We start from the raw sequence: 27,137 nt of genomic DNA on the forward strand, positions 1-27,137 counted from the left end.
TATTCTAGATCTCTAAATGCAGGGCGTTGACGTGGCCTCAGGGGCTGCCTGCCACAGATAATTCATTCGTTCATTCTTCTTATTAATTTCATAAAGACATATACTGCTCGGTTGTAAAAGATCTCAAAGCGGTTTGCGAAAAGAAGGCCCTCTCCCATGAGGCCGCTGCCGCCACTGTGCTTTTGAGGGTGGTGGGACAAGCAGTAGGGCTTATTCCCCCTTGCCAAGGGCGTCAATAGGCAAGGAGGAAGCCTTTCAGGTATTTGGGGCCTGAGCTGATTAGGATTTTAAGCGCATGAGCACCTTGAAATGGGCCTAGAAACAGACTGGCAAACAGTGCAGATGTTTTACAATGAGCCTCGCAAAGTCTAATGGGGAGACTTCATTCGACTCATGGGCCAGAAGTCCCCCTACCTTGCTCATTCCTATTCTTGGGGCAAAGATAGATAAATTCCTATCTCCAGTCCATCTCATCTAGCACATTTCTGCATTTCCCCCCTAAGCTTGCATTTCTGCCTGCAAGTAAAATAACAACAAGCCCAACCTAGATGTGCTTGAAAACACAGAGCATAATGTCCATGGACTATCAGGAATTGTCCATACCCTCCAAGTGTCCCTATTTTCCAGGGACGTCCCGGATTTAGAGAAGCTGCCCCAGGTTCTGTTTTGATCCCGGAATGCCCCACTTTTCTTTAGGATGTCCCTATTTTCACTAGTGAAATGTTGGAGGGTATGGAAACGTCCCTGTTTTGTTTTTTTAAGAACTAGTGATGGAGAACTTTGCTTTTCTTAAAAGCACACAAACTTAATTCACACCTCTCCCACTAATACCTCAGTCAGAATGTATACTTCAGTTTTTGCAGTTCTAATGAGTTTTGTGATAGTTTGCAGCTCGAAAAATATGCACCAAAATGCCTATTTCCTGATATGATAGGTTCAGAATTGCAAATATTGAGATAAAATAAACATTTAATTGCAAATTCTTTAAAAACAACAACCCAACAACAACTCATATATTAATAGGGTTGAAAATGGACTTCTGAATGCACACTTGATATGGGTCACATTGAAAATGACCCTTAAATCAGTTCGAAAAGCCAGCTCTTGATTCTATTTTAACTGGCGAAATGCTGTGCACATAATATACAAATCATTCTTAAGCACGGCACCAAAGCAATGCTCCCACTTGGTTTTAGTTATTGATATTATAAACTATAAATAAAAACTGTATTTTAAATGAGGTAAATTCCAAAGGCTCGCCAACTGTTTATTTGTTGTGTTTTCAAACACAGCAAATGTTTCAATTCCATCTGAAAAGGATTGCTGAAATCAGACAGTATTTAGGGTAACCTAATGTGGAACTCTGTCCACGTATAAACTTCATTTGCACAATGACAACAATTTGTAGCACATTGTGCTAAAATATGGAACGTGTAACACTTTCAGCCAGGTACTGAAAATAATAAGAAGCTAACCAACAAAAATACAGAAATGTACAACTCAACAATCAAATCTTCAGCAATGAGGGGGAAATAAAGCAGAGAACTGAATAATTTAAGGAGATGCAGGTGGGTCCTCTTTATTCACAATCTTCTGTGCAATGTATATTCCGGAAAGTACATATATGGTCACACCTCAGTATCTTCTCATTTTAAGAGAATACTTGGCAGCAACTCTGATAAGTGTTTCTTTTCTTCTTTTCCTCCAGTACTGTCCCGTTTCTCTTTTTTCTCTGTTTTCTCCTTATCATGTCTGGGCTCCTTTTTGCTACCAGAGCTTTTCTCCATCTTTTCAACTTTTACTGAGTCTCCTTTCTCTTTGCCTGAAGATTTTGATTTGCTTTTGTCCTTTTCCTTCTCATTGGAGTGAGGAGAATCAGAGGAAATTTCACTCTTACTATGTTTGGAAGAACCAGTTGTTCCATTTTCCTCTTTGCGACGTTTGGTTGAATCCTGAGGCACTTCCCGATCACTATTTGAATGATCCCTTTTTCGATCTTTCCTTTCCTTTTCATCTTTCTTCTCTCTCTCTCTGGAGCTTTCCCTTGACTTGTCCAAATCTTTCTTGTCCACTTCTCTCTCTTTACGCATGGGCAGTGTTGGAGTTGAGTGGTTAATGCAGTGCTTTGCTGAAGAGTCCTTGAGTTCGCTGAGGTTGTCCTTTACCGTTGAGGAACGTGATGGAATAGAATGGGTATCAACTTTGCGACGTTTTTGTTCCCTTTCACACTCCGATGCTTCCGATCGGGGAACAGGTGACTTCAAGGACCCAACTACTGGAGCCTTCTCTCTTCCTCCTCTAATGTTTTCCTTGGATTTCACATCCTTGGTTACTTCTCTCTCTCTGGACGGCTCCTTCTCTTTCTCCTTTTCTGCAGCTGACTTTGACTCAGCATTGGTCTCAATGATCTTGGATTTTTCATCCTTTGATGACTTTTCTTCTCTCTTGTTCTTTTCCTTCTCTTTATCAGACTTAGGTGTCTTTTCCTTGCTATCTCTTGCTTTGTCTTCTTTGTTCACCCTTTCTTCCTTTGGTTTATCTTTCCCATCCTTCCCAAGTGTTTTGGCCTCAGGAGTGGCAGCTGGAGTTTTCTCTTTTTTCTCCTTCTCTTTTTCCTTCCCGCATTTCTCTTTCTCTTTTTCTTTTATAACTTTGCTGTTGAAAGCATTGCTACCATTGCTTGGGGTCAGCTTTGGTGTTGCACTGGCAGCTTTATTAATCACTTTAGCAGCACCCTGAGATTTCTCCTTTAATAATTTATCAGTCTCCTCAGCTGTGGTTTCTTCCAGTTTAGCTGCATTTACTGTGAGTGAAGAAGCCAGCCCAGCTCCTCCGGGCCCATTTTGCACTGTTGTAGGTACTGCATTCTTGGTGGGTGGGTCTTTGTGATGGAAATCATTTTCAGGGATCATGCAATGCTTTCTATTTTTCAACTGTCCAGAATAGCCCATCGCTAATGCATATAGATCAGGTCTCTTCTCTTTCTCCTCTTGGCAGATCTTATGGACTCTTCTCTCCAAAGCCTGGCCCAAGTTCAAAACTTTGGGGTACCATGGCAGGATTTTGATCAGCACTATCAGGATATTTCTGATGTGTGCATATTCACCGGTTTCCAGGCAGTGTACAGATGCCTTGGTTAACTTATAATGCCACTTGTGTACCACATGCCGAAAATTTTCATAATCTAACTGGTCAGCTTTGTTCCCACCATCAAAACCAGTTGCCCGTAATATGGTGAGAAAGCCGGGATAGTTGCCACACACCTTTTCATATATGGCTCTATCACTATGCCACCGAGTTACAGTAGCAAGCATGCAGCAGAGAAACCTGCCATATCGACTAGCTTCATTTTCAGTACAGCTGGCTACAGTATAGATTATATCAGAGAATACTCTGTCATAACAAAGAAGTGTTGAAAAGTTTGGTGTTTTCTGTTGATGCACCAGTTCCACAAAGCGAGCGCAGTAAACAGCATCAATGGCAGAAAAGATACACCGAGGAAATATACACAACTGCAGAAATTTTGTTATAGTCTCATTTTTGGTGGACTTTGCAAGAAGCCAATTATCCTTTTCCAGCTTCAGTCTCTGCAGAACTCTTTGCACGTGCTCTAACTGTTTCTTTTCCTCTTCAAGAAGCTTGTCCTGAAGAACTGTACAGCGCTCTTTTTCTTTTTTCTTTTTGTTCAGAGGCATTTCCGGGTTGTCATCAATAGCTTTCATCTGGACTTTGAGTTTGTTGACTTCCCGTTCGTAGCTACTATGTGGCACAGCAAGGTCATACATTGTCAGTGACCAGAACGTAGCATAGAACTGTGGACTGATATCATCCCAGACCTTTGGGATGTGCAAGGAGATCACCGAGTCATGAACAGGGGCCATCACAAGCTCACACGCTGTAATGTATTTGTGAACTTTCTGCTGCTGTTTGTTCCCTTTCTCAGCCTTTTTCAATTCATCATATTTTGATGAAATGTGATGTGCATACATAGGCCGTGAAAGGAAAAATGCAGCATCGTGAGGGGTGTGGAACTCATTACAGAGAACATCAATAGAAGGCACTCGCTTAATATAATCATCTGTGCTTAAATTGGATGCCAAAAATCCACCGAATTGTACCAGAGTATCATGGCACTGATCATAGAGCTTTCCCACCAGCTTCAAATGTTTCTCCCCTCCTTCTTGAAATATCACTCCATTTCTCTGTTGAGCCATGAGAAGGCACAGTGGAAGGGCAAGATCGTGGTCTAAAAGTGCATCTTTTAATCTCTGAGAAGATTTCTTAGTGTTTCTGATCTGCCCAAAATATCCACCCTCTGCTTTCAGCTGCTCTCCCCCAGTCATGGCCTCTAGCTGGTCCATTGTCATCTCTTCAGTGATTTCTATTCCAGCCATTTTTTGTACCACCTCTTTCAAAATAAGCAGGTCAAAGCTTTTCCCAGCCTTTAGCTGGTTTGCCACATACTGAAGTAGACCAGCTAGTTCTATAGGATATTTTCGAAAAACAGCACCAGAGAAGCTAGCTAAACTTTGAAGCCAACTGGAGATTGTGGTGTCATCGTGTTTCATCCTCTCCTTCTCAGGATTAGCCAGTGCTTCAATTATGCAATATGCCAAAACATCATAGTTCAATGAAGTGAGGTATTTCAATGAGTCGACAACTGGGGTGATTAAATTATCATACTTCTGTATCTGAGACAAAATATAATCAAATAAAATGGTTGGGTTGCTGTGGCTCAGTTTTCCTATTTGTCTTCCAGATGGCTTTACGTTTTCCTTGGTTAAACGCTTCATAATGTGTTTGGCTCGGTCAATTGTCTGAGCTTTAACTCTCACCAGTAGTGGGTGACTATTGTATGTTTCATTCTTCCACTGTCCATAGAGGCGATACCGATACTGGTATGGAAATGTTTTAAACATCCCCCAGAGTTCCTCAGAGATGCATGCATTACAATCCATCAAAGAAAGAGAAGGAAGCAAAACCTGGTCGGTAATACTCAGCAAACAGCTGAATAATAAGTCCATTTTCTCTTTATCCTTTTGCTTGCCTGCATCTGCTTGCTGCTCTTTCATAAATGCTTTTCCAAGACGCACTACTTTTGCAAACAATATGGGGTCATGAGAGAGATGGGGGCCAAGGTAACAAAGCATCTTGATCACTTCCTTGCTTAAATCTTCAAAACTTTCTACTTGCTTGGGTGCTCTCTTGTTTTGCAAAGGAAAAATTGGTGTCCCTTTGGCACCTTTGGGTACTCCAACTCTTCGGTAGAGAGGTTCAATCATCACATGAAGAAGGTGACAAAGAGCAACAGCAATAGGTTTGTTTGAAGTTGCATAAAATGGAGGCATCTGGTCCATAATGTTTTGTGCATGTTGCCAGTCACCAATTTTTAACATTGCTTCTAATAAGCCCAGTTTCTGGTTATCAGGTGGTGTTTCTGTTTTCTCCTCTTCCTTTTCCTTATCTTTCTCTTCAGTCTTTTCAGAAGATAATACAACAACTGTAAGCTTCCTCACAATTAGTTTGGCTTCTCCAATTTCTCGTTTATGTTCTTCAATAATAGTGTTGTCTGCTGGAAGGAGATGTACATAAAGGTCTTCCAAATCTATCAGATTGCTTTGCAAAAGTACTGCGGCAACTCTATACAAAGAAACAGGTGTCTCTCCATTTGGCTCCTGATAACACTTGAATTTGAATCCAAGGATATGGCAGAGTGTTTGAGGTTCACACATGTACATGTAAGATTCTATCAAAGGTACAAAGAATTCATCATACTCTGGCCTGCATTCATAGACTTCTAAAATAATATCCAACACTCTATTGGGATCAAGGTTGAAACACCCTATTAAAGATTTGATATTTTCTAAGATCAGTTCACTAGTGATATTGCCAGATAAATCTTGGCCCAGTTCAGCAATCAGTTTTGCATAACCTTCATTCTCTTCTCTTAATAAATTGAATTTCTGTTGCTTATAGAAAAGTTTTGTCTTGATTTTCACAGATTTCTGATTAAACTGCTGAGACTGCTTGATCAGCCCTAATGATTCTAATGTTTCTGGGTCCAGACGTTCTTTTAGTATAGTATCTGAAACCAAGTACAAACATGCTGACACCAACTGTATGAACTGATCCCTCTTGCTTTTTTCTTCTAAGCAACTAGTTTCAATATCCAAAATGCAAAAGACATCTGCCAGGATGGAGGGCATATCTTCCCGCAATTCTATTACATCCTTCAAAACACTGGATGCTTGGTCATGCTTTAGGTTTCCCTTGACAACATGGGATGCAAGCTCATATAAAGCCTGCTGGATACCTCTGAAAGTGACCTTTTCAGACAGATTACGACAATGCTGCAAGAATTCGGTCTTGCCCGATTTGTCCCAGTTCTTGATCCATTCGGCAGGGAGATCCGCCGCCCTGGACTGCACCGCCGAGGCCGCTGCTCCCGCCGCCATTTTCGTGGTGTGGCGCCGAAAGCCGGAGGTCAGAGGGGACGAGCATGACGGGAAAGTGGGCGGCGAAGGAGGACGGGGAGGAGGGAGAGGCGGCTTTCGAAGGCGGGAGAACCTGGGCTGCCTCTGCGACATGGCGCGGACTAGAAGCAGGGGCAGCGCGGGGCTCCCCCGGGAGGAACGGCACCAAAGCGGAGGCCTACTCTCGAGGAAGACTCCAGCCGCTTTGCAGGGAACTGAAGGCGAGCTCAAAACACCTTCCAATCCCTTTAAGCTGTGGCAACAGCCAGCCACCCGCCTTGAGTTTGTAGCGGGGGAGGGGAGGGGGACATAGTGCAAGGGAGAAAGAGTGCGTGCCGAAGTTTGCGGGGTCCCCACTTAGAAGCCCCCAAAACACGCGCGCGCACCTGCAGCTGGCTTAAGCCTCCCTCCTTGCTGAAAACAGTCCGGCTGCTGCTGCTTTCGTGATTCTGGTTTCTTCTTCCTCTCCCGTATTTCTGCTTCTTCCAACCATCTGCAAAAGGGGGGAAAGGCTGCAGCTTAGCGGCGAAGCACACGCATTGCACGCAAACCGTATCAGATTTAATCCCCGGAGTGTCTTCTTTTCTGAAAAGCTGGAGGGCCGCTGCCGGTCAGTGCTGACAATACTCAGCTCGATGGAGCAATGGTCTGATGGAGTTTCCAGAGTGATTAAGCCAGCATTACTGGCGAGGTTTCCAGAGTCTCACTTCCGTGCCCTGAGGACCGGCAACCAGGAAAGCCCAAAAAGGTTGTGGGCTGTTAAAAAGGGGTTGATGCTGGCAGTTCCAAACCTTGCAGAAACTGGTATCTTTTTTTAAATAGGCTATCTTGAAACTGCCCAGTTTTTCCATCCTGCAGAGAAAATGCCACACTGTTTATTTCAACGACATATCAATATCTGATGCCAGTATTGTATTGTTGGCCTCTGTCTGTCTCAGGAGGTGATGGAGAGCACCTCTGTGGGTGAGGTCAAGCTGTTGGAAGGTTGCAGCTGATTTCTCTGAATGTTTTTGCACTTGTGTGCATTGCTGTTTTAGTGTGGTTGACACCAGGCAGGAATCTCCACGGCACTGTTTTGGCACCAGCTTAGTTTAAAATGTTTTTTATATTATAATAATACATAATTTATTATTCATACCCCGCCCATCTGGCTGGGTTTCCCAAGCCACTCTGGGCGGCTTCTTTCAGCAAAGTATTAAAATACAGTGGCCTGTTAAACATTAAAATCTGTTAAACATTCAAAGCTTCCCTAAACAGGGCTGCCTTCAGATTCTTCTAAAAGTCTGGTAGTTGTTCTTCTCTTTGACATCTGGTGGAAGGGTGTTCCACAGGGCACGTGCCAGGACCGAGAAGGCCCTCTGCCTGGTTCCCTGTAACTTGGCATCTGGCAGTGAGGGAACTGCCAGAAGGCCCTCGGCGGTGGACCTCAGTGTCCGGGCAGAACGCTGTGGGTGGAGACACTCCTTCAGGTATACTGGACTGAGGCCATTTAGGGCCCTGGTTGGTGGGGCTTCAAGGATGCCTTTTATGAGCCTGTACCAGGGCCGGCCCACCCATGAGGTAACGTGTGGCATCAGCCTCAGGTGGCAGGATCAACGGAGGCAGCAGATCCTGAAGCAGATCTTGCTCCCCTTTTGTTTCTGACCTTGACTAGCTCCTCCTCCGCAGGGCGTAGGGTGGCATTTTTGTAGTTCGCCTCAGGCACCAAAATGCCTTGGGCCGGCCCTGGTCAGGACACTGCCTATGAAGTTCAGGCCCATCTCCCAGAATCCTTTGGGGGAAGAAGCCGTAACTGTTTAAACTGGTATTCTAGATCTCTAAATGTGGGGCATCGGTGTGGCCTCAGGGGCTGCCTGCCACAGAGAATTCATTTGTTCGTTCTTCTTATTAATTTCATAAAGGCATATACTGCTCGGTTGTAAAAGATCTCAAAGCGGTTTGTGAAAAGATCGCCCGCTCCTGTGCGGCCGCCGCTGCCACTGTGCTTTTGAGGGTGGTGGGACAAGCAGTAGGGCTTGTTCTCCCTTGCCAAGGGTGTCAATAGGGAAGGAGGAAGCCTTTCAGGTATTTGGGGCCTGAGCTGATTAGGACTTTAAGCACATGAGCACCTTGAAATGGGCCCAGAAACAGACTGGCAAACAGTGCAGATGTTTTACAATGAGCCTCGCAAAGTCTAATGGGGAGACTTCATTAGACCCATGGGCCAGAAGTCCCCCTACCTTGCTGTAAGGAGACTGCTTTAACTCATTCCTATTCTTGGGGCAAAGATAGATAAATTCCTATCTCCAGTCCATCTCGTCTTGCACATCTCTGTATTTCCCCCCTAAGCTTGCATTTGTGTCTGCAATTAAAACAACCAGCCCGACCTAGATTTGCTTGAAAATACAGCGCATAATGTACATTTGCTATAAGGGTAGTCCAAGGACTGTCTTGAATTGTCCATACCCTCCAAGTGTCCCTATTTTCCAGGGACGTCCCGAATTTAGAGAAGCCGCCCCAGTTTCTGATTCCATCCTGGAATGTCCCACTTTTCTTTAGGGTGTCCCAGGTGGTGCTGTGGGTTAAACCACAGAGCCTAGGACTTGTCGATCAGAAGGTCGGCTGTTCAAATCCCTGCAACGGGGTGAGCTCCCGTTGCTCGGTCCCTTCTCCTGCCAACCTAGCATTTTGAAAGCATGTCAAAGTGCAAGTAGATAAATAGGTACCGCACTGGCGGGAAGGTAAACGGCGTTTCTGTGTGCTGCTCTGGTTCGCCAGAAACGGCTTAGCCATGCTGGCCACATGACCCAGAAGCTGTAAGCCAGCTCCCTCGGCCAATAAAGCGAGATGAGCGCCGCAACCCCAGAGTCGGTCATGACGACCTAATAGTCACGGGTCCCTTTACCTTTACCTTTATTTTCACTGGTGAAATGTTGGAGGTTATTGAGTTATCCAACACGCCCTGCCTCCCCACTGTCTGATGGCAAACCTGTATAGGGAAAGTTTTTAAATGTTTAATGTTTTATTATGCTTTTATATATGTTGGAAGCTTCTCAGAGTGGTTGGGGCAACCCAGTAATATGTGTGAGATATACATATTAAAATTATCATGGAATGGGATGTCCCTATTTTCATTGGAGAAATGTTGGAGGGTATGGAAACGTCCCTGTTTTGTTTTTTAAGAACTAGTGATGGAGAACTTAATTCACACCTCTCTCATTAATACCTCAGTCAGAATGTCTACTTTAGATTTTGCATTTCTTATGAGTTTTGTGATAGTTTTCAGCTCATAAAATGTACCAAAATGCATATTTCCTGATATGCTAGGTTCAGAATTGCAAATATTGAGATAAAATACACATTTAATTGCAAAGTTTCATATATATTTTTTAAAAAACCCAACAGCAACTCATATATTAATGGGGTTGAACTGGACTTTTGAATGTACACTTGATAGGGGTCACATTGAAAATGACCCTTAAATTAGTTAGAAAAGCCAGCTCTTGATTCTATAGCTGTTGCTGCTCATGTTCAAAGTGCCCCTGAGTGCAGCAGGTTGTGATGATCTGCCATCCCAGGAATTTCATTTGGAAATATAAAAAGGTATTTCTTCCCCATGGAACATCTCTGCTGTCACCCTCTTGTCAAATGTTCTAATTTATTTATATAATAAACAATATAATATAATATAATTAATATAATATAATATAACATCATTATCATTGCATTATTCGTATTTATTACTCACACTACACAAAAACATCTGTGGATAGGTTATAGCATGTGGGAAGGGAGTCTGACATTCATGGAGCCATCACTGAGAAGACCCTCAACTGAGTTGTTGCCCTCCAAACATGTAAGAAAGTGGATCTTTCACTGATCTTATTCCTCAGGCTGGATTATAGGAAGGGAAGTGCTCATTCAGATATTTGATGTCCAAGTTATTGAATGTGATAAGGGTTAGGAGTTTCAACATCTTACACACACACACACACACACACACACACACACAAACAAACACACATGTGGTAAACATTCTGCCAAGTGAGGAGAATTGTATCATCCCTCTGCTTCTGAAGATTACAAGCAAGTCTCTGTTTACGCCTCATCAAATGTATACATGCACACTGCGGAAAGTTGCCATTTGACCTGCAGACATTTCCCTTTGCAGGCTCTTGGTGCCAGAAAATTTGTTTCATCATAGAGAGTTTCTCCATTGCTTGTCCCCTGTGGCAGTCCCACCAGGATGCAGACTCTCCTGAGATCTTTCCTCTTCTTTGTACTTCTGACCAAGGGTAAGAAGTAGCTGGGAGCAAGTTGGAGATGGGCATGCAAGACAGATAATATGTTGGGTGTTTGTTGTCACAGAGTTGGAAGGAAAGAATTTAAAATCTCCTGAGTAGAGGCTCTTTAGAGTCCGTGTTTCCAAAAAATCTTGAAAGAAGAGTCATGGCTTGGTGGCAGAACACCTGCTTTGCATGCAGAATGTCTCAGAGTCTGTCCCTGGCATCCCCAAGTAGAGTCAGGAGGGAACCCATCCCGGGAGGGCTGCTGTCCGTCAGTGTAAACAATACTGAGCTAGAGAGGCCAAAGGTCTGGCCTGCTGAGCCCCTTTCTAATTCCTGGCTCCGGCACAGATTCCATTCTTGGAATCATTGAGCTAGCTTTCTGGTGAGGCCTTCTAAGTATGGGTCATTAAGGTAACAAAAGAAGTGGCTCTGTGCCAGATAAAAAAATAGGTGGCTCCCTCTCCCTCAACTTACTGGGAGTTAGAAAGACAAAGGCCAGACTTGAGAGTTGAGTTAGGTGTGCTAGCGGCTGGAAGCCAGCAAGACTGCTTGAATCCAAGGCTGCAGCTAGACCCTTTTGGGGTGCTAATGCTGTGGACCCCTCCATTGGAGTCTCTGGTTGTATATATGTGTAAATAAACCATATACAGTGGTACCTTGGTTCTCGAACTTAATCTGTTCCGGGAGTCTGTAAGTCTGCTGGAACTGTTCGAAAACCAAGGCATGGCTTCCGATCGGCTGCAAGAGCTTCCTGTACTCAATTGGAAGCTGCAGAAGCCGCGTTGAACGTTCGGCTTCCCAAAATGTTCGCAAACTGGAGCACTTCTAGGTTTGCGGTGTTCAGGAGTCAATTTGTTTGGGAGCCAAGCCGTATGACAACCAAGGTACCACTGCAACATAAAGGCACCACAATCCCCGCTGTCCCTCATCCCAAAGGAAACACGAACCTTGGGGAAGCGCCAGGAACCTTTGGAATCTCACAACGTTTGGAGACTGGGATGGCAAGCAACCATGCAATGCTTAAAGGAGTCAAGAGGGTTGGCACTATTTCATACCCATACAAAAAGATCACTTTTCTTCCTTCTTCCAGGTAATTCTTTGGAGTGTGAAACTTGTACTGATGTTGGCACCAGCTGCATGGGCAGGATGAAGACCTGCGTTGAGGGCCAAGATACTTGCATTGTTGTGTTTCTTGAGAGTATTATAGGTAAGTGTAAAGGGACACACACACACACAATTAAACCCACCAAACCAGGAAAGGACCACACACACAAAGAGAGGAAAACACTGTCAGGGTGGAACGATAGAAAAAGGTTTATTTCAAGCTTAAGCAAGAAAGAGGCACAGAGAGTTAACACTCCAAGATTCTGCGCACCAAGCAAATGCAAGAAGCTCATTTTTATCTACAAAGTTTCACATGAACACATGTTATGAATATGCATAAGTTACTTGAGGGATCATCTGCACACGTGTACATTTTCAATGGTTACAGAAGCACGGTTCTATATTCAATAAACAATGCCACAGCAGCGGGGAACTTTTCATCAAACTTGTGTTCTCATACCCTCTAACTTTTCTCAGATGAAAACAGGGACGTCCTAAGGAAATGCGGGACATTTCGGGATCAAATCAGAAACCGGGACAGCTTCTGTAACCTTTCCCAGGACTGTCCCTGGGAAATAGGGACACTTGGAGGGTCTGCATTCTTTAGCTAATTCTACTATCCCATATAAATGTTGCATTCTCTACTGCCCACCTTATCAAGCTGTCTTGAATCACTAGAGTCCCCTTTCCTCTGCTTTGTCCCAAGGCCCGTAGCTCTGCCAACAGATAGAGAAGCCTTGCGGCTTCCAGGGGTCTGAGAGGGGAGGTTAGGCTTGCAAAGAAGAGAAAAATATAATTTATTCACAAGGGAGAGAGGAGGGAGAAGAGAAAAACCTCAGTTTTTAAAAACAGAGGAGAGAAGGCCATTGTACCTTACCCCTATTCACATCAACCATGCTTAATATTGTGTGAAATAAGGTGGATGCTTTCATTGTGACTGAATGAACCTCTTTCTCTTCTCTTCTGCAGATGGCAAGGTGCTTCAGACTGTAGTGAGAGGCTGCGCATCCTCTGAGAAGTGCCGTTATCCCCCAAAGCACATGACTATAGGGAAGGGGAAAAGCATAAGGACCAGTCTGAAGTGTTGCACTGGCAATGACTGTGCATTGATAGTCCCTCCACGCTGTAAGTGCATATGTTTTCTCTTCCCCCTGTCCTACCACCACTATTTCCTTTTTGTAGAATCATAGAATCTTAGAGTTGAAAGGGACCTGAGGGTCATCTAGTCCAACCCCCTGCAATTCAGGAATCTCAACTAAAGCATCCATGACAGATGGCCATAGCTTGCAGGCTGGCGCTTTCTGCAACGCTGCATTCCGAAGGTCGCATCACATTGAGAGCCAGTGTGGCACAGTGGTTAGAATGCTGGGCCAGGTCTTGATCCCTGGTGACTCACCTCCCTGTCTCACCCGAAGGCAAGCACTCCTCCTGCAAGTACTCAGATCTCTCCTTCTCTCAGACCTCAGTCTCTGCAGCTTGGGAGATGTCGGTGGGTTACTAGACCCAGAGACCACCTCAGCCTCTCCTGACCCAACCGGTAGTGGAGCAGCTGTAAGTGATTGCCCAGCTGAAGGCAACGAGGTAATCCCCTCATCTGGAGCCAGGGCAGGTTCAGGCCCCTGACTCAGCCCAGCTGGTGCTTGTTGCAGGGGAACCTGTGCAGACTGGGGCTCTTCAGAATCGGGCCCCAGACTTGGTTCAGCTGCCGCCTGAGGCAGAGGATCCGGTGCGGACTGAGACACCTCTGGTTCCAAGTCTGAGCCCGGGTCCCAGGCCATCACAGGGTTGTGGGTTCAAGCCCCACATTGGGCAAAAGATTCCTGCATTGCAGGGGGTTGGACTGGGTGATCCTCGCGGTCCCTTCCAACTCTATGAGTCTATGATCTTGGAGACCAAGGTTCAAATCCCTGCTCAGCCATGAAGTTCAGTGGGTGCCCTTAGGCCAGTCACCATCTCCCAGCCTAGCCTACTTTACAGGGTTGTTGTGAGGCTTAAATGAAGAGTGGGTGAACCACGCCACCTTGTGCTCGTGGGAAATGTATAGAAATTTAAGTATTATTATCATCATCATTATTATTAATAATAATAAATAAATAAATAAATAAATAAATAAATAATTTCATTGCACTTGTTGCTGGATTCATAAATTGATGACCATCATAAACCCGAGTAGAATTTATTCTCAGTGACTAGAGTCCTGGGGTGGGGTGTGTGTGTTCAAATTGGTTGTCTTCTGTAGCATCTCTGTTGCTTTCTTCTCCAGTCCTTCAGACTGAGAATCTTCTCCACTCCCCCACCCCATCCCTGCTTTCAGCGCAACGAATAAATCCGAAAGCCAATGGAAAGCAGTGCCCTTCCTGCTACTCTTGGTCTGGCACATGCAATGCAGATATGGTGAACTGCACTGGACGGGAGAGGTTCTGCTTTGATGTGCTCTCACGCTCAAAAACCGGTAAGATGCAGTGCTCCTTTTCAGTCCCAAACCCCCATGCATTTTATAGCTGCACTGGTTTGGGATTGATGCGGCGCATGGAAGAAATGGGTGTTGCTGCCTTTCAGAAAATATAAGGGGATGCTTCTACCAGAAAAGGGAGGTGATCACCCCACACTTGGAGAAAAGATCATGGCTCAGTGCATGAACATTTACTTTGCATGGCAAAGATCCTGAGAACCACAGGCTAGTTTGGAGGGGCTGTTACCGGCAACTACAATTCCTTTCTAATCTGTGGGATATGATCCATGAGAGGCAGTCAAGAACAACATTCCTTGTAATGCTAGAGAAGACATGTGAGGGAATATTTGGTCCAGCCTGTTGAAACTTCCTCCTGGCTGGAGCATCCTTCCTTTTGCATGTGACTAGAGGTGGGAGTGACCTAACCTGTCCAGGTAACAAAAGGATGAGTCACGCAGCACACCTCCCGCTTTTTTACTTCCTTCTTTGTTTGACCAGCTTCTAGCTAGGACCGCTCTGCTAGCTCTCAGCTAGCAGAAGCACTGGGATTATTCCCCCATATGGAGTAGATCCACATGTACATATTTGTAACTTAGTCTGCCTTCAGGAATCCGACTGTGATGTGATGTGAGTAAACATCTTTTATTGCCTTTGAATAAGACTGTTGCGTCTTTATTCTTTTAAGAGGGATTCAAGGGAATTTACCAGGGACATACAATTCAGTCTGAGACAGATTGAATTGTATAATAGTGAGAGGCTCACACAAGCCTGCAACCAGCTATCTGCTGTGCATATAAAAAGGGGGAATGTAACTCTGCTACATAAAGGAACTTGCTCACGCAAGTTAGGAAGGATATTAATAAACAATATATCCTCTCCTGCCACCCTGAACATTCCTACATAATCAGCCCATTTCATTTTCCGTTTCCAGATGGAGAATTCAGAGACATAATTATGAAGGGCTGCACTATCAAGTCTACCTGTGCTGCAATGAACAAAGGCATACCTCCCATTTTGGAAGAAAAAGATACTATCGTTGTAAATGCCAGGTGTACCCCAGATCCTTCTAGGGGATCTCGATCCTCTGGGCTCTACCTGCCAATCTTCTCTGGGCTCCTGTTCCTGAAGATCCCCTGGTAAAAGGCACCTGTGGGAAACTTGCACCATCTCTGCATTCATTCCCTGCTCTGCTTAACACTTTTTCTTAACAAAGCTTAGCCTTCCAGATAGAGGGCCTCTCCACACATCTGTTTGCCCTGCCACTTGCTCCCAGGGAAACCCAATATTCAGCAATGAATCAGAAGAAATTGGGTTTTCCCGTGGATTGCTGTTTGTTCCGATTTAGCACCGAAGAGCGGGTTTTCCAGAGGAAAGCGGCAGTGCAAAGGTGAAACCACTCAGACCCATGCCTAGAAAGTGTGGGGCAAGCAGAAAGCCACTACGTCCCATGCGTTCCAGGCAAGTGTGGATGAGCCCAGTTTCCTTGTTTTCCTCAGTGAAAATAGCAACCAGGAATAAAGCAAATAAGACATGAATGCATGCTTCATTTTTGTTTTTGTTTTTTAACTGACTCTAAATTAGCACTTCTGCATTCATTTATGCTTCTCTTTTGTTCATTCACCACTGAATGCAGTTTGGCTCTCTCAATGGTTAAACACAGTGTTTTTTGGATACATACCCACCCATACCAATTTATATATATAAATTGAGTTGCCAGTATTCATATATTGATAAAAATGCCAGCATACTGTGAGTACTATCAGAAATAAATCCAAATGATGTGTGTGTGTATTTATTTATATGACCCCCGCACACGTAAAACAGCTGCACTGGTTACCGGTTTATTTCTAGATCGCTTTCACATTAGTGTTTAAAACTTTAAACAAATCCACAACTCCACAATTCTGAAGGACCGTCTCTTTCTCTACCAACCCTCTCTGGTGCTATGATCGACAGAGAATACCCTCTTGGTTGTTCCACTGCCATCACAGGCTCAGGAGTTGTGGCCAGGGAGAAGGGCTTTGGGTGAATGCTGAAGACGAACCTCTTTGCCTTGGCTTAGACACTTGAAATATATGTTTTTAGGACCCATCTTATTTCTGTGATGGCAAGTGTGTGTGTGTGTGTGTATATATATATTACACCCACCCACACCTATTTTTAATATTATGTCCTATTATGTTTTAACATTAATGTTCTATTTTAATTGCTTTCATCTGCCTAGCGACCCTAGTGTGAAGGGCGGGTAATGAAGTGCATTAATAATAACTACAACAATAATAATATCTTAGGAAGACATCCTCTATTAGCTAAAATGGTCTGTAAATCCTACCCCCAATCCTGATGACTTATTTCAGGTCCTTTGCATTCACTTATTTACACTGTTGAATTTATCTTAATGTGGCCAGCATTTTCAAATGTACACACTTTTCACCCATATATTCATTAAACATTTTCCAATCTTCTTTAAATGTATATTCTTCCTGTTCTCTTATTATATAAGTTAAATCTGCCAGCTGCATGTATTCCATTAGTTTAAATTGCCATTCTTATTTAGCTTGGGACCTCGCTTGCTTTCCATTTTGGGGCTAATGAAACACGGGCTGCAGTAGTGTCATACATAAATAGCCTTTTTTGACACCTGGGAATTTCCACCTGAATTATCCCCCGCCCCCAAAGGACTCTTTTTATTTTAAGTACTTTAAAACATTTTTTTTCAATTCATTAGAAAGTATTTCCCAATACTCTTACTCTTTTAGAAGTTCATCACATATGATAGAACGTACCTTCAGCCTCATTGAACCCCTTGATTCCATTCCGAGGGAGACACTCTCCTGCCCCCAAATGTTGTGATGACTTAGGTACTGTTGCTTTAAGGGAAACAGAATCTTAGCGGCTTAGACGACAGTTAGTGGACTGAACATCGGCTTCAAGTTGGGGTGCATTGTGTTCAGCGGGATTCAGCTATGATCAATCCATCCCTCCAGCTGTTTGGTTACTCCTGCTGATGGCGTGTACCTGAATGCAACATCCACTCATCACCAGGTTAGGTACCTAGAAGTTGACCAGGTTGGCCCCTCCCACGGATTCAGCCCCGGGGTGTGTGTGCAAAAATCACACCTCTCCTCTTTGGCTCAGAGTGGCGCCTGCCTGCCTGTGTACTCTCTGGGCCATTCTGTGCTGCTCTGGGCAGCCAGGCAAGCTCCTCTGAGTTCCTTGGTGGAGGAATCTTCACCCCAGGAGCCCAATCCACCAGGGGGGCAACACTTGCCCTGCCCCAGGTGCCAGCAACCCATTTATTGTTGTTTAGTTGTTTAGTTGTGTCCGACTCTTCGTGACCCCATGGACCAGAGCACGCCAGGCACTCCTGTTCCACTGCCTCACACAGTTTGATCAAACTCATGCTGGAAGCTTCAAGAACACCATCCAACCATCTCATCCTCTGTCGTCCCCTTCTCCTTGTGCCCTCCATCTTTCCCAACATCAGGGTCTTTTCCAGGGAGTCTTTTCTCATGAGGTGGCCAAAGTATTGGAGCCTCAGCTTCAAGATCTGTCCTTCCAGTCAACTCAGGGCTGATTTCCTTAAGAATGGATCGGTTTGTTCTTCTTGCAGTCCATGGGACTCTCAAGAGTCTCCTCCAGCACCATAATTCAAAAGCATCAATTCTTTGGCGATCAGCCTTCTTTATGGTCCAGCTCTCACTTCCATACATCACTCCTGGAAAAACCATAGCTTTTACTATACGGACCTTTGTTGGCAAGGTGATGTCTCTACTTTTTAAGATGCTGTCTAGGTTTGTCATTGCTTTTCTCCCAAGAAGCAGGCGTCTTAATTTCGTGACTGCTGTCACCATCTGCAGTGATCATGGAGCCCAAGAAAGTAAAATCTCTTATTGCCTCCATTTCTTCCCCTTCTATTTGCCAGGAGGCGATGGGACCAGTGGCCATGATCTTCGTTCTTTTGATGTTGAGCTTCAGACCATATTTTGCACTCTCCTCTTTCACCCTCAATAAAAGGTTCTTTAATTCCTCCCCACTTTCTGCCATCAAGGTTGTGTCATCTGCATATCTGAGGTTGTTGATATTTCTTCCGGCAATCTTAATTCCGGCTTCGGATTCATCCAGCCCAGCCTTTCGCATGATGAATTCTGCATATAAGTTAAATAAGCAGGGAGGCAATATACAGCCTTGTCATACTCCTTTCCCAATTTTGAACCAATCAGTTGTTCCATATCCAGTTCTAACTGTAGCTTCTTGTCCCACATAGAGATTTCTCAGGAGACAGATGAGGTGATCAGGCACTCCCATTTCTTTAAGAACTTGCCATAGTTTGCTGTTGTCGACACAGTCAAAGGCTTTTGCATAGTCAATGAAGCAGAAGTAGACGTCTTTCTGGAACTCTCTAGCTTTCTCCATAATCCAGCGCATGTTTGCAATTTGGTCTCTGGTTCCTCTGCCTCTTCTAAATCCAGCTTGCACTTCTGGGAGTTCTCGATCCACATACTGCTTGAGCCTTCCTTGTAGAATTTTAAGCATAACCTTGCTAGCGTGTGAAATGAGTGCAATTGTGCGGTAGTTGGAGCATTCTAAGGTGTTGGCTGACTCCCCCCCTCCCCCGCTTGCTGTCCTTACAGGCCCTTTGAGCCAGAGTATTTGATTCACCTTGGTGACAGCTTCTCTGGATTTCCCATCACCATGCAGGATCTCGTGGAATTTTTCTTCTTTTTCGCCCTCCTTACAACAGGTAAGGAAGGACAGCTCACTCACTGGAAATTTATTCCACTGGGGTAGCTGGGGTCAGATGCAAGCTGGTTTCATGAGTCTGGTAGGGGCATAAGACGGAAAGGCACCCACAAGGTCTTGTAATTCCTTTAAATTTGCGATTTAAAAAGAAATTGTGTGGAAACAATTGTTGCGAGCAATTTTTAAAATAAAGAAACCAAGGAGCATAGTCTTGTTCAAAAGAGAGGTGCAAACTGCACATTTTTCAACAGCTTCAATCTAATAGGTCACATTTTCGCTTGCCTGTACATAGCATGTTAAAATAAATAAATAAATCCCGTAGCACCTTAGAGACCAACTAAGTTTGTTCTGGGTATAAGCTTTCGTGTGCGTGCACACATTTGCAGATATCATGCATGCACACGAAAACTTATACCCAGAACAAACTTAGTTGGTCTCTAAGGTGCTACTGGACAATTTTTTATTTATTTCGACTGCGTCAGACCAACACGGCTACATATCTGAATATAGAATGTTAATTTATACATTATTGCTGCACACTGTTTTCTGAAAAACGTGTGCACTTCCCTTCCTGCAGAGGTGCACCTTCATTGTACAATCTTTTCATATGCTGTAGCACACCCTCCGAGTGTCCCTATTTTCTAGGGACAGTCCCTGATTTAGAGAAGCCATCCTGGTTTCTAATTTGATCCCAGAATGTCCCGCTTTTCCTTAGAATGTCCCTATTTTCACTGGAGAAATGTTGGAGTGTATAGAGTTACGCCCAAGCTGTCGGAAGGCAATCCTATAGAGGGAAGGTTTTTAAAAAAATGTTTAATGTTTGATTATGTTTTTATATGTGTTGGAAGCTGCCCAGAGTGATGGGGCAACCCAATAAGGTGTGTGGGGTATAAATAGTAAAAATATCATTATGGAATGGGACATCCCTATTTTCATCAGAGAAATGTTGTAGACTCACCACTTTACCTTGTTATTTTAGTTGTAAATTGAGGGATATTTTTGGGAGAAGAAAAGGTTAAAGGAGTAAACCCTACAACAAATTCCAAGTGGAGTTCCTATGACAGTTGGAAGGCGTTTTGTACACCTCCTTCTGGCAACTCCTACAGCAAAGCTGGTGCCAGGTGTATTCTTTGATTTCCTTTGGACCACATCAGTGAGCCGAGAGGGGGATCTTATTGCCTGGGCAGCCCAGGACCTCCACACATGCTGCCCAGGCTTGTGCCAGGGAAAGGTCACTTCCGTGCTGCTAATCCAGCAAAAACAATGCAAGAGGCAGCAGTTATGAGTTACCAGTCTCTGCAGCCCCAGCAGGTGCTGTGATTCTCCACTGGTCTGACTTCGCCCCTGAAGGTACACTTCATTGCCTCTCAAGACAGGTAGATGCCCAACAACAACAAGAAATGGTTTTCACTGATTTTCATATTGTGTTTTCATTTTTTTAAAAAATGTATTTTATCTACAACATGGATCAGAGAATACAATTTGCACAATGAAAAATTGCAGTATAATGAACACAGTTCCCTAAGATGAATAGTCAAGGAGTTTCAGAAAATGGGAACAAAATTATTATTATTATTTGGTTTACTTCCTTCCCTTCACACCTAGGTTACAGGGCAGGTTACAGCAATTTAAAACACAACATGAATCGTAGTATCATAGAATTGTAGAGTTGGGTCATCCAGTCTAACCCCCTGCGATGCAGAGATCTCAACCAAAGCACCCATGGCAGATGACCAGCCAACCTCTGCTTAAAAACCTCCAGTGAAGGAGGTTTGAAATAAAGTACAATCAACTGAGCAAGGGACGCGGGTGGCCGTGTGGGTTAAACCACAGAGCCTAGGACTTGCTGATCAGAAGGTTGGCGGTTCGAATCCCTGCAACGGGGTGAGCTCCCATTGCTTGGTCCCTGCTCCTGCAAACCCAGCAGTTCAAAAGCACGTCAAAGTGCAAGTAGATAAATAGGTACTGCTCCGGAGGGAAACGGCGTTTCCGTGCACTGCTCTGGTTTGCCAGAAGTGGCTTAGTCATGCTGGCCACATGACCCAGAAACTGTATGCCAGCTCCCTTGGCCAATAAAGAGAGATGAGCGCCGCAACTCCAGAGTCGGTCACAACTGAACCTAATGGTCAGGGGTCCCTTTACCCCTTTACCTTTTACAATCAACTGAATAGGGTGAGTCCTTTAAAAATGGCCTCCCAGTCTCCTCCTTTTCCTTCTTCCAGTTGCTTCTTTAGAGTGTGAGATTTGTTTGAGCAATAGCACCCACTGTACAGGACCTAAGAAGACCTGCCCTCTGGAGAAAAATGCCTGCATGATCGCATACACTGAAAATACTGTAGGTGAGTGGGAGAGAGATTATTGAAGCAGAAGTGGAGTCAGATCATTGGTACATTTGGCTCAGTACTGTCTATGCTGGCTGGTCCCATGACCTCAGACAGAGAATCCCTCTCCCAGTCTTACCTGGAGATGGCAGGGGCTGAACCTGGGATGTTCTGCATCCATAGCAAGTGTTCTAACACTAAGCTATGGCCTTTGCCGTGATGGCAGAGGGCAAAGGACAGGATCAGTCAAAGTCACTTACTACTAGTATTGTATGGGCCTTCCGCCTTGTTAATTATCTCTAGCAAACCACCCCAGGGAACAAACTAATTGACTCATGCCTTCAGTCTGACACAGACTAAGGTGATTTAAGGGCCAATTAAGTGTAGCTGCTCTTCTTTAATAGTGGGTTTCAGTGGGTTTGATGCTACCCTGCTGGGTGCCACAAGAACCCATTGCTACCAGATTCCAGGCAACAAATGGAGTAGGTGGCGCCTTAGAAAATGAAGAATAGAAGGTGCCTTACAGCAGGATCGGACATTGGTTTGAGGAGGATTAGGCTTCAGCACCAAGGTGCACAATAGATACCCAGTTCCTCAAATCCAGTCACTAGGATTAGGACTAGACAATACTATCCACAGATTTTTCAGAAGGATCAATAATGTCACATGCTTTTCTTAGCTTTGCCAAACCCAGCCTACAGCCTTGCAGGTGCCATGAGCAATGTCATGTCTACTGAAGGCAGTATAGGTCTTTGCAATATGACTTTCTTTTTAAATCAACCAGTATTTATTGATATTTTTGATGATGTTTTTATGGATGCTTTTGCCGAATTGCTTTTAACATTGTCTATCGAAAGTGTGGATTACAAACAAACAAACAAACCAATATTTTGGACAACATCTCCCATCAGCAGCAGCCACAATAGCCAATGGGCAGGGATGACTGGGAACTGTGGTCCACAATATCTCAAGGTGACCGTGCTGGGGTCTGTCCCTGTTTTACGGAATTAAGTAACTTTGGGAATCATTTGTAGGAGTTGTGAAACGATTCCCGCTTCCCTACCCCCACCCCGCCTCAGATTTAGAAATCTTGAGAACTAAAGAAAAAAAATACTGAAAAATCAATTGTGCGTTTTATTGTGAATTGGCCAGAACAATTTTCACTCCTTTGGGAAAATATAACACAACATGCTACATTTGGAAGACACTATATCCGTCTCTGATGTAGAAATGTGGAGAACTGAATAAGATTCGGAAAAGGGAGAAAAGCCAAAACCGACATATTCACCCATTCCTAATCTTTACATCATCCTTCCAAACGCAACCCTGCTCATCATCTTGATGACTGTATAAAATGGAAGCCAGTCTGGCATGCTGGTTTAAGGTGTTGGATTACGGCTGGGGAGACCAATGAAGCTGATTGGATGACCTTGGCCCAATCTCACAGACTAACCAGTCCTGAGGATGGAATGGGGTGAACCATGTCAGCTGACATGCATTCCTAGGAGGAAAGGTGGGAAGCAAAGGTGGTAAAATGAAATTAACCATCTCCCTCCCCCCCCCATCTTCCATTGCAGATGGAAAAAAGGAACATACTATAGACAAAGACTGTGTAACTGCTAACACCTGTACCAGTTCCGCCATTGAATTGTACTTTGGACCTGGAAGATTCATGAGGACAGTTGTGTACTGTTGCATCGAAAATTTGTGCAAAAAAACTGAATCCAAATGTGGGTATATAATGGGGTTGGGGGCTAGCTCCTCTCCCCAATCCTCTTCCCTCGCCATGTCCTTCCTTCCACCTCTTCCGTGAAGCCAGGTGTGCACATGTGACATGCCCCTGAGTCTCTGATTTTTGCCGTATGGTCTGTAAATGTGGAAGTGGCCTTTAACCTTCAAAGCTACTAGCTGCCTTCCCTATGAATATATCCCGCCCTTTTCACAACCACCTTAAAGGTAGATATAATTAGCTGTGCTTTGGCCTAGTAGTGGCTGGTGCTACTTGGGACCTGCAGGGAGTGCAAAGCAGAGAGTTATGGTCCTGTTCCTTCTCACTCCTTCTCAGCGGCAATGCTGAGAATAAGGAGGAGGAAGCTGCCACAGCCAGTTCCACCTACTGGGTGTAAGCAGGAAGGTTGGGAAATGGAAGATGGCTGAAGGCTGAAAGAATTTGGTCAGGCAGCAGACCCTCCCTCTACAACCGGGGCTGGGCTGTCCATGAGGAAACGTGAAGTGACCGCCTTGGTCAGTGGGATCCACAGGTGCACCCAAACCCACCCAATGAAGATCTTCCTTTCCCCCTTGTTCCCGATCTAGATATTCCCTGGTGGAGATGGGTGTGCCATTTTGTGGCTCCCTGTAAGGTGCCGAAACGTCTTGGGCCAGTCCTGTCCACAGCTGTAAACAACCGAGCTGCCTCCTCCAAACCCTTAAGCGTTTCCACATCTTGCTTTCAGTTCCACCGATTGAAACCAGAATGAACGGAAAGCAGTGCCCTGCCTGCCACGTGTGGTCGGACACGTGCAAAGAAGAGATGGTGAATTGCACAGGACACAACGTGTACTGCTTTGACGTGTCTTCGCATTCACATGCCCGTAAGCACTTCCCCAGCCATTCTGTCCCTTGAAGCCCACATCCTCCCCGTCAATTTTCTAGGTATCATCATCTTCTTCTTTGGCAATCCCTTGTACCCGAGTAAGTTTGTCTTCCATAAACACGGTTTTAACAGTGAGTCTGCAAGTGACTGTGGAGGCCGATTCTGGATCCACACGTCCTTCCACAGTGGGGACATTGGTTTCTGGGCGGGAGTTGATTACGGTGTGGCTTTGCCAAGCGTGCCTTCCTCTTAGCACGTTTCTCCCTTGCATCCTGAGTTTGAGTGTCTTCAAAGCTCATGACACCTTTGTTAAAGGCTATTCTCCAACTGGAGCTCTCGCAGGCCAGTGTTTCCCAATTGCTGGTGTTTATACTACATTTTTTAAAGATTTGCCTTGAGACAGTCTTTAAACCTCTTTTGTTGACCACCAGCATTACACTTTCCATTTTTAAGTTCAGAATAGAGTAGTTGCTCTGGAAGATGATATCATCACATATAATCATCACATACAATCTGAGCCATGCTGAGTTCAGAGGAACAAACAGATTGCCACTGTTCCCTTCCATAAGATGTGTTTTAAAAAAAACAAAAAAACCCTACCTCTTATCTTCTGAGTTAAATCACACAGGCTTCTTCTTTCAGCTGTTTCTCACGTAAATGCTTTGGTTGCATATTGTTAGAAAGCTTCCTGCCGAAATTTGCATCATATTAATTTTTGCTTTGCTGTTCTCCAACCCGGGAATGTCTATGAAAATGCATTTATCGGGTGTAAACTATGCAAGAAGAAATATGCATATTAGTAAAAATCACATACAAAATGCATTCTATTAGGTAAATTTTCAAAATATAGAAAGGTGTATATTTGGCAAAATTTGCCTACAACCCAGTGTATGTTGGAGGAAAGACTGAAATGGTCATGAGTTTTCATGGGGAATATTTCATGGGGAAAATAGCAATCTGATGTGCAAATGTGGAGAACTGAATTTAAGACAGGAAAAAATGAGAAACTGAGATGGACTGATTTGCTCATCCTTACACCAGACTATCATTGAGCTCCACTATTCAGGAAAAACGTGTGATTTGGAGAATAGCTGAAAGCTGTTATGATTCCCATAATCCCCTCTCTTCTCTTCCATTTCCAGAAACAAACAGTGTGGACAGAACCATGAAAGGCTGTACTACTAAGTCTGTCTGTTCCTCAATAAGAAGTGGCCGCAGTCCCATTTTGAGAAATTCTGATCTGATTAGGAGGGCGACATGCATTCCAGAGGTTTCTCGGGGATCTCAATGTTCTGGCTTTCTCCTACCAACCTTCTCTGGGCTCCTCCTGCTCTTGAAGATCCTCGTGTAAAGGGACCTGCATGGGATTGTATCAGCTCTGCCTTCAATCAAGCCTTCCACCTATCTATAGGCGACTTTTTCATACTTCAATTGGGCCTTCCGGATGGATTTTCTCTGATTCACTGAGTGAAAATAAACCTCAGGTTGAAATCAATTGCAATTGGAATTGGGGTTTTTCTTCTCCTTTATACGTAAAAAATGTGTTTTGTGTAAGGAAGCTATTCAGACAAGCATTCTGTCCTATTGCTTTTCATAGGTTCGAGGTCCAAGCAATAGGGCTATATATTCACGTTGAACAAGGCAGAAGCAAATACCCCCAACTTTGGGGGTATTCACAGACCACCTTGGATTCTGAGGTGGTTGCCGATGAAGCAGGGGTGGCAGCGATGTTTCAGAATCAGCCTTCAAAAAAGTTTTGTGGCAGGGAAGTCCTTCGGGCTCAATTTGATCCACTTTTAACCCCTCTCAGGATTTTCATAAATGGAAAATGATGGGGAGGGAAAGAAGGGGTTAAGAACACAGGACAAGCCCTGTTGCATCAGCTCAGGTGCTCATCTCGTCTTGTGCTCACGTTTACCAGGGGACTTTACTATGGGGAAAATGCAGAAAACAATATTATCATTATTATTATTCATTAAATTTGTATACTGCCCTATACCCACGGGTCTCAGGGTGGTTCACAAGATAAAAAGACATCATATTAGGGGAAATTACTTAAAAAATGTGTACATTAGCTTCAACTGCGTACAAAAGTGTGTTTATTAGGAGAATTCTACCCCCAAATGCCAAAGAATACAAAGAGTGCTTTTAAAAAGGGAAATCTGCCACAGAAATGTGGAGAGCTGCATTTAAGACTGGGTAAACAAAGAGACTGAGAGAACCGATCTTAGCGGATCTTCCTATCCCTAGTTTGGGTGGAGGAAAGAGAGGGGTGAGTGGAATTGGCAAAGGTGGAATTCGCATTCATGGCTCTGCACAGTTTCCCCTCTGGCCTCACCCACCACTTGCAGGTGTCCCTGAAAGGTTGGCTCAGAAGGTATGCCAGCTGTTGGGCTGAAAAAGATTCCTCCCCTCCCCTACTTTAGATACTTCAAGCTGATTAGGGCAGGTGTGGAAAAGCTTTGGTTCTCTATATGTCACTTAGCTATAGCTCCCTGTATACCTAGACTTTGGCTATGTTTGCCAGGGCTGTTGAGAGTAGTCTTTGAGCATCATGGAGGGCCAAAGTTGCCTCACACTTGATTTCGGTCTTTCAGAGTTGTCCCTTATATTTTGGACTGGAAGCCAAAGGAGTTTTTTTAATACTGCCAAAGCATGCTTCCGACAAGTCGTCTCAGTGAGCTGTTGTCAGAGCTGCCTCTAGGTCCCAGCTCACAGAGGACCAACGCTAGGCTGTCGTAATGTACAAAAGTTTTTATTGAAGTTCAGTTTCCATTTCAAAGCCGCAGCGCGCAGCCCTACGTCTTAAACCCTAGATCGGCGAAGTCCCGTCTGAGTCTCCTCCCCTCTGACACCAGTTTAAGATCCTAGCCCTGCTCCACCTCTTGCGCTGCTCTCTCCTCCTCTGGGTCCTCCTGCCTGCTGGGGCATTGCCCTTTCTGGACTCTTCCGACGCTGAGTCGCTTAGCTCCTCCCCCTGCCTCCGGCGGGCTTTAGGACCCGGTTCCCAATCCTCATTCTCTGCTGTCCCGCGCTCCTGTACATTTGAACTTGCCTCTCGCGCCAGCCTAGTGACCTTCCTCCTAACCGTTACACTAGCTCTGTCACTGCTTCCCTCTTCCGGGATACTGGCCGGATCTGACCTCCCCTCCGTTGTCCGACTCTCCGATGGAGGCGTGG

The 27,137-nt window shown here is 44.6% G+C and overlaps 2 protein-coding genes and 1 pseudogene across 13 annotated transcripts; 2 read left to right on the top strand and 1 right to left on the bottom strand.

The window, feature by feature from the left end:
• Positions 1 to 12: 12 nt before the first annotated feature.
• LOC310851655 (phospholipase A2 inhibitor NAI-like) lies at positions 13 to 15,832 on the top strand. Of its 9 annotated transcripts, none has more exons than XM_083754267.1 (6): positions 13 to 259; positions 10,624 to 10,747; positions 11,832 to 11,948; positions 12,815 to 12,970; positions 14,085 to 14,297; positions 15,229 to 15,832. In XM_083754267.1, the coding sequence occupies exons 2-6, from the start codon at positions 10,699 to 10,701 to the stop codon at positions 15,435 to 15,437; spliced, it is 744 nt and encodes a 247-aa protein (XP_083610393.1). In that variant the 5' UTR covers positions 13 to 259; positions 10,624 to 10,698; the 3' UTR covers positions 15,438 to 15,832. The 9 variants fall into 9 exon arrangements, with proteins under 9 accessions (XP_083610393.1, XP_083610392.1, XP_083610390.1 ...); XM_083754266.1 differs by lacking the exon at positions 13 to 259 and adding an exon at positions 6,380 to 6,483; XM_083754264.1 differs by lacking the exon at positions 13 to 259 and adding an exon at positions 6,559 to 6,694.
• On the bottom strand, positions 1,247 to 6,587 carry LOC310851341 (THO complex subunit 2 pseudogene; annotated as a pseudogene). Its single transcript has one exon. The product of its transcript is annotated as a THO complex subunit 2 pseudogene (transcript).
• A 1,357-nt stretch (positions 15,833 to 17,189) lies between the features above and the next one.
• Positions 17,190 to 25,452, top strand: LOC310851651 (phospholipase A2 inhibitor and Ly6/PLAUR domain-containing protein-like). Of its 3 annotated transcripts, none has more exons than XM_083754259.1 (6): positions 17,190 to 17,342; positions 18,932 to 19,041; positions 21,263 to 21,379; positions 22,939 to 23,091; positions 23,818 to 23,955; positions 25,100 to 25,452. In XM_083754259.1, the coding sequence occupies exons 1-6, from the start codon at positions 17,320 to 17,322 to the stop codon at positions 25,306 to 25,308; spliced, it is 750 nt and encodes a 249-aa protein (XP_083610385.1). In that variant the 5' UTR covers positions 17,190 to 17,319; the 3' UTR covers positions 25,309 to 25,452. The 3 variants fall into 3 exon arrangements, with proteins under 3 accessions (XP_083610385.1, XP_083610387.1, XP_083610386.1); XM_083754261.1 differs by having other exon boundaries at positions 17,192 to 17,598; positions 18,880 to 19,041; XM_083754260.1 differs by having other exon boundaries at positions 17,192 to 17,366.
• The last annotated feature ends 1,685 nt before the right edge of the window (positions 25,453 to 27,137 follow it).

Source organism: Podarcis gaigeae, assembly GCF_964106915.1.
Source record: "Podarcis gaigeae genome assembly, chromosome: 8".
Lineage (NCBI taxonomy): Eukaryota > Metazoa > Chordata > Lepidosauria > Squamata > Lacertidae > Podarcis > Podarcis gaigeae.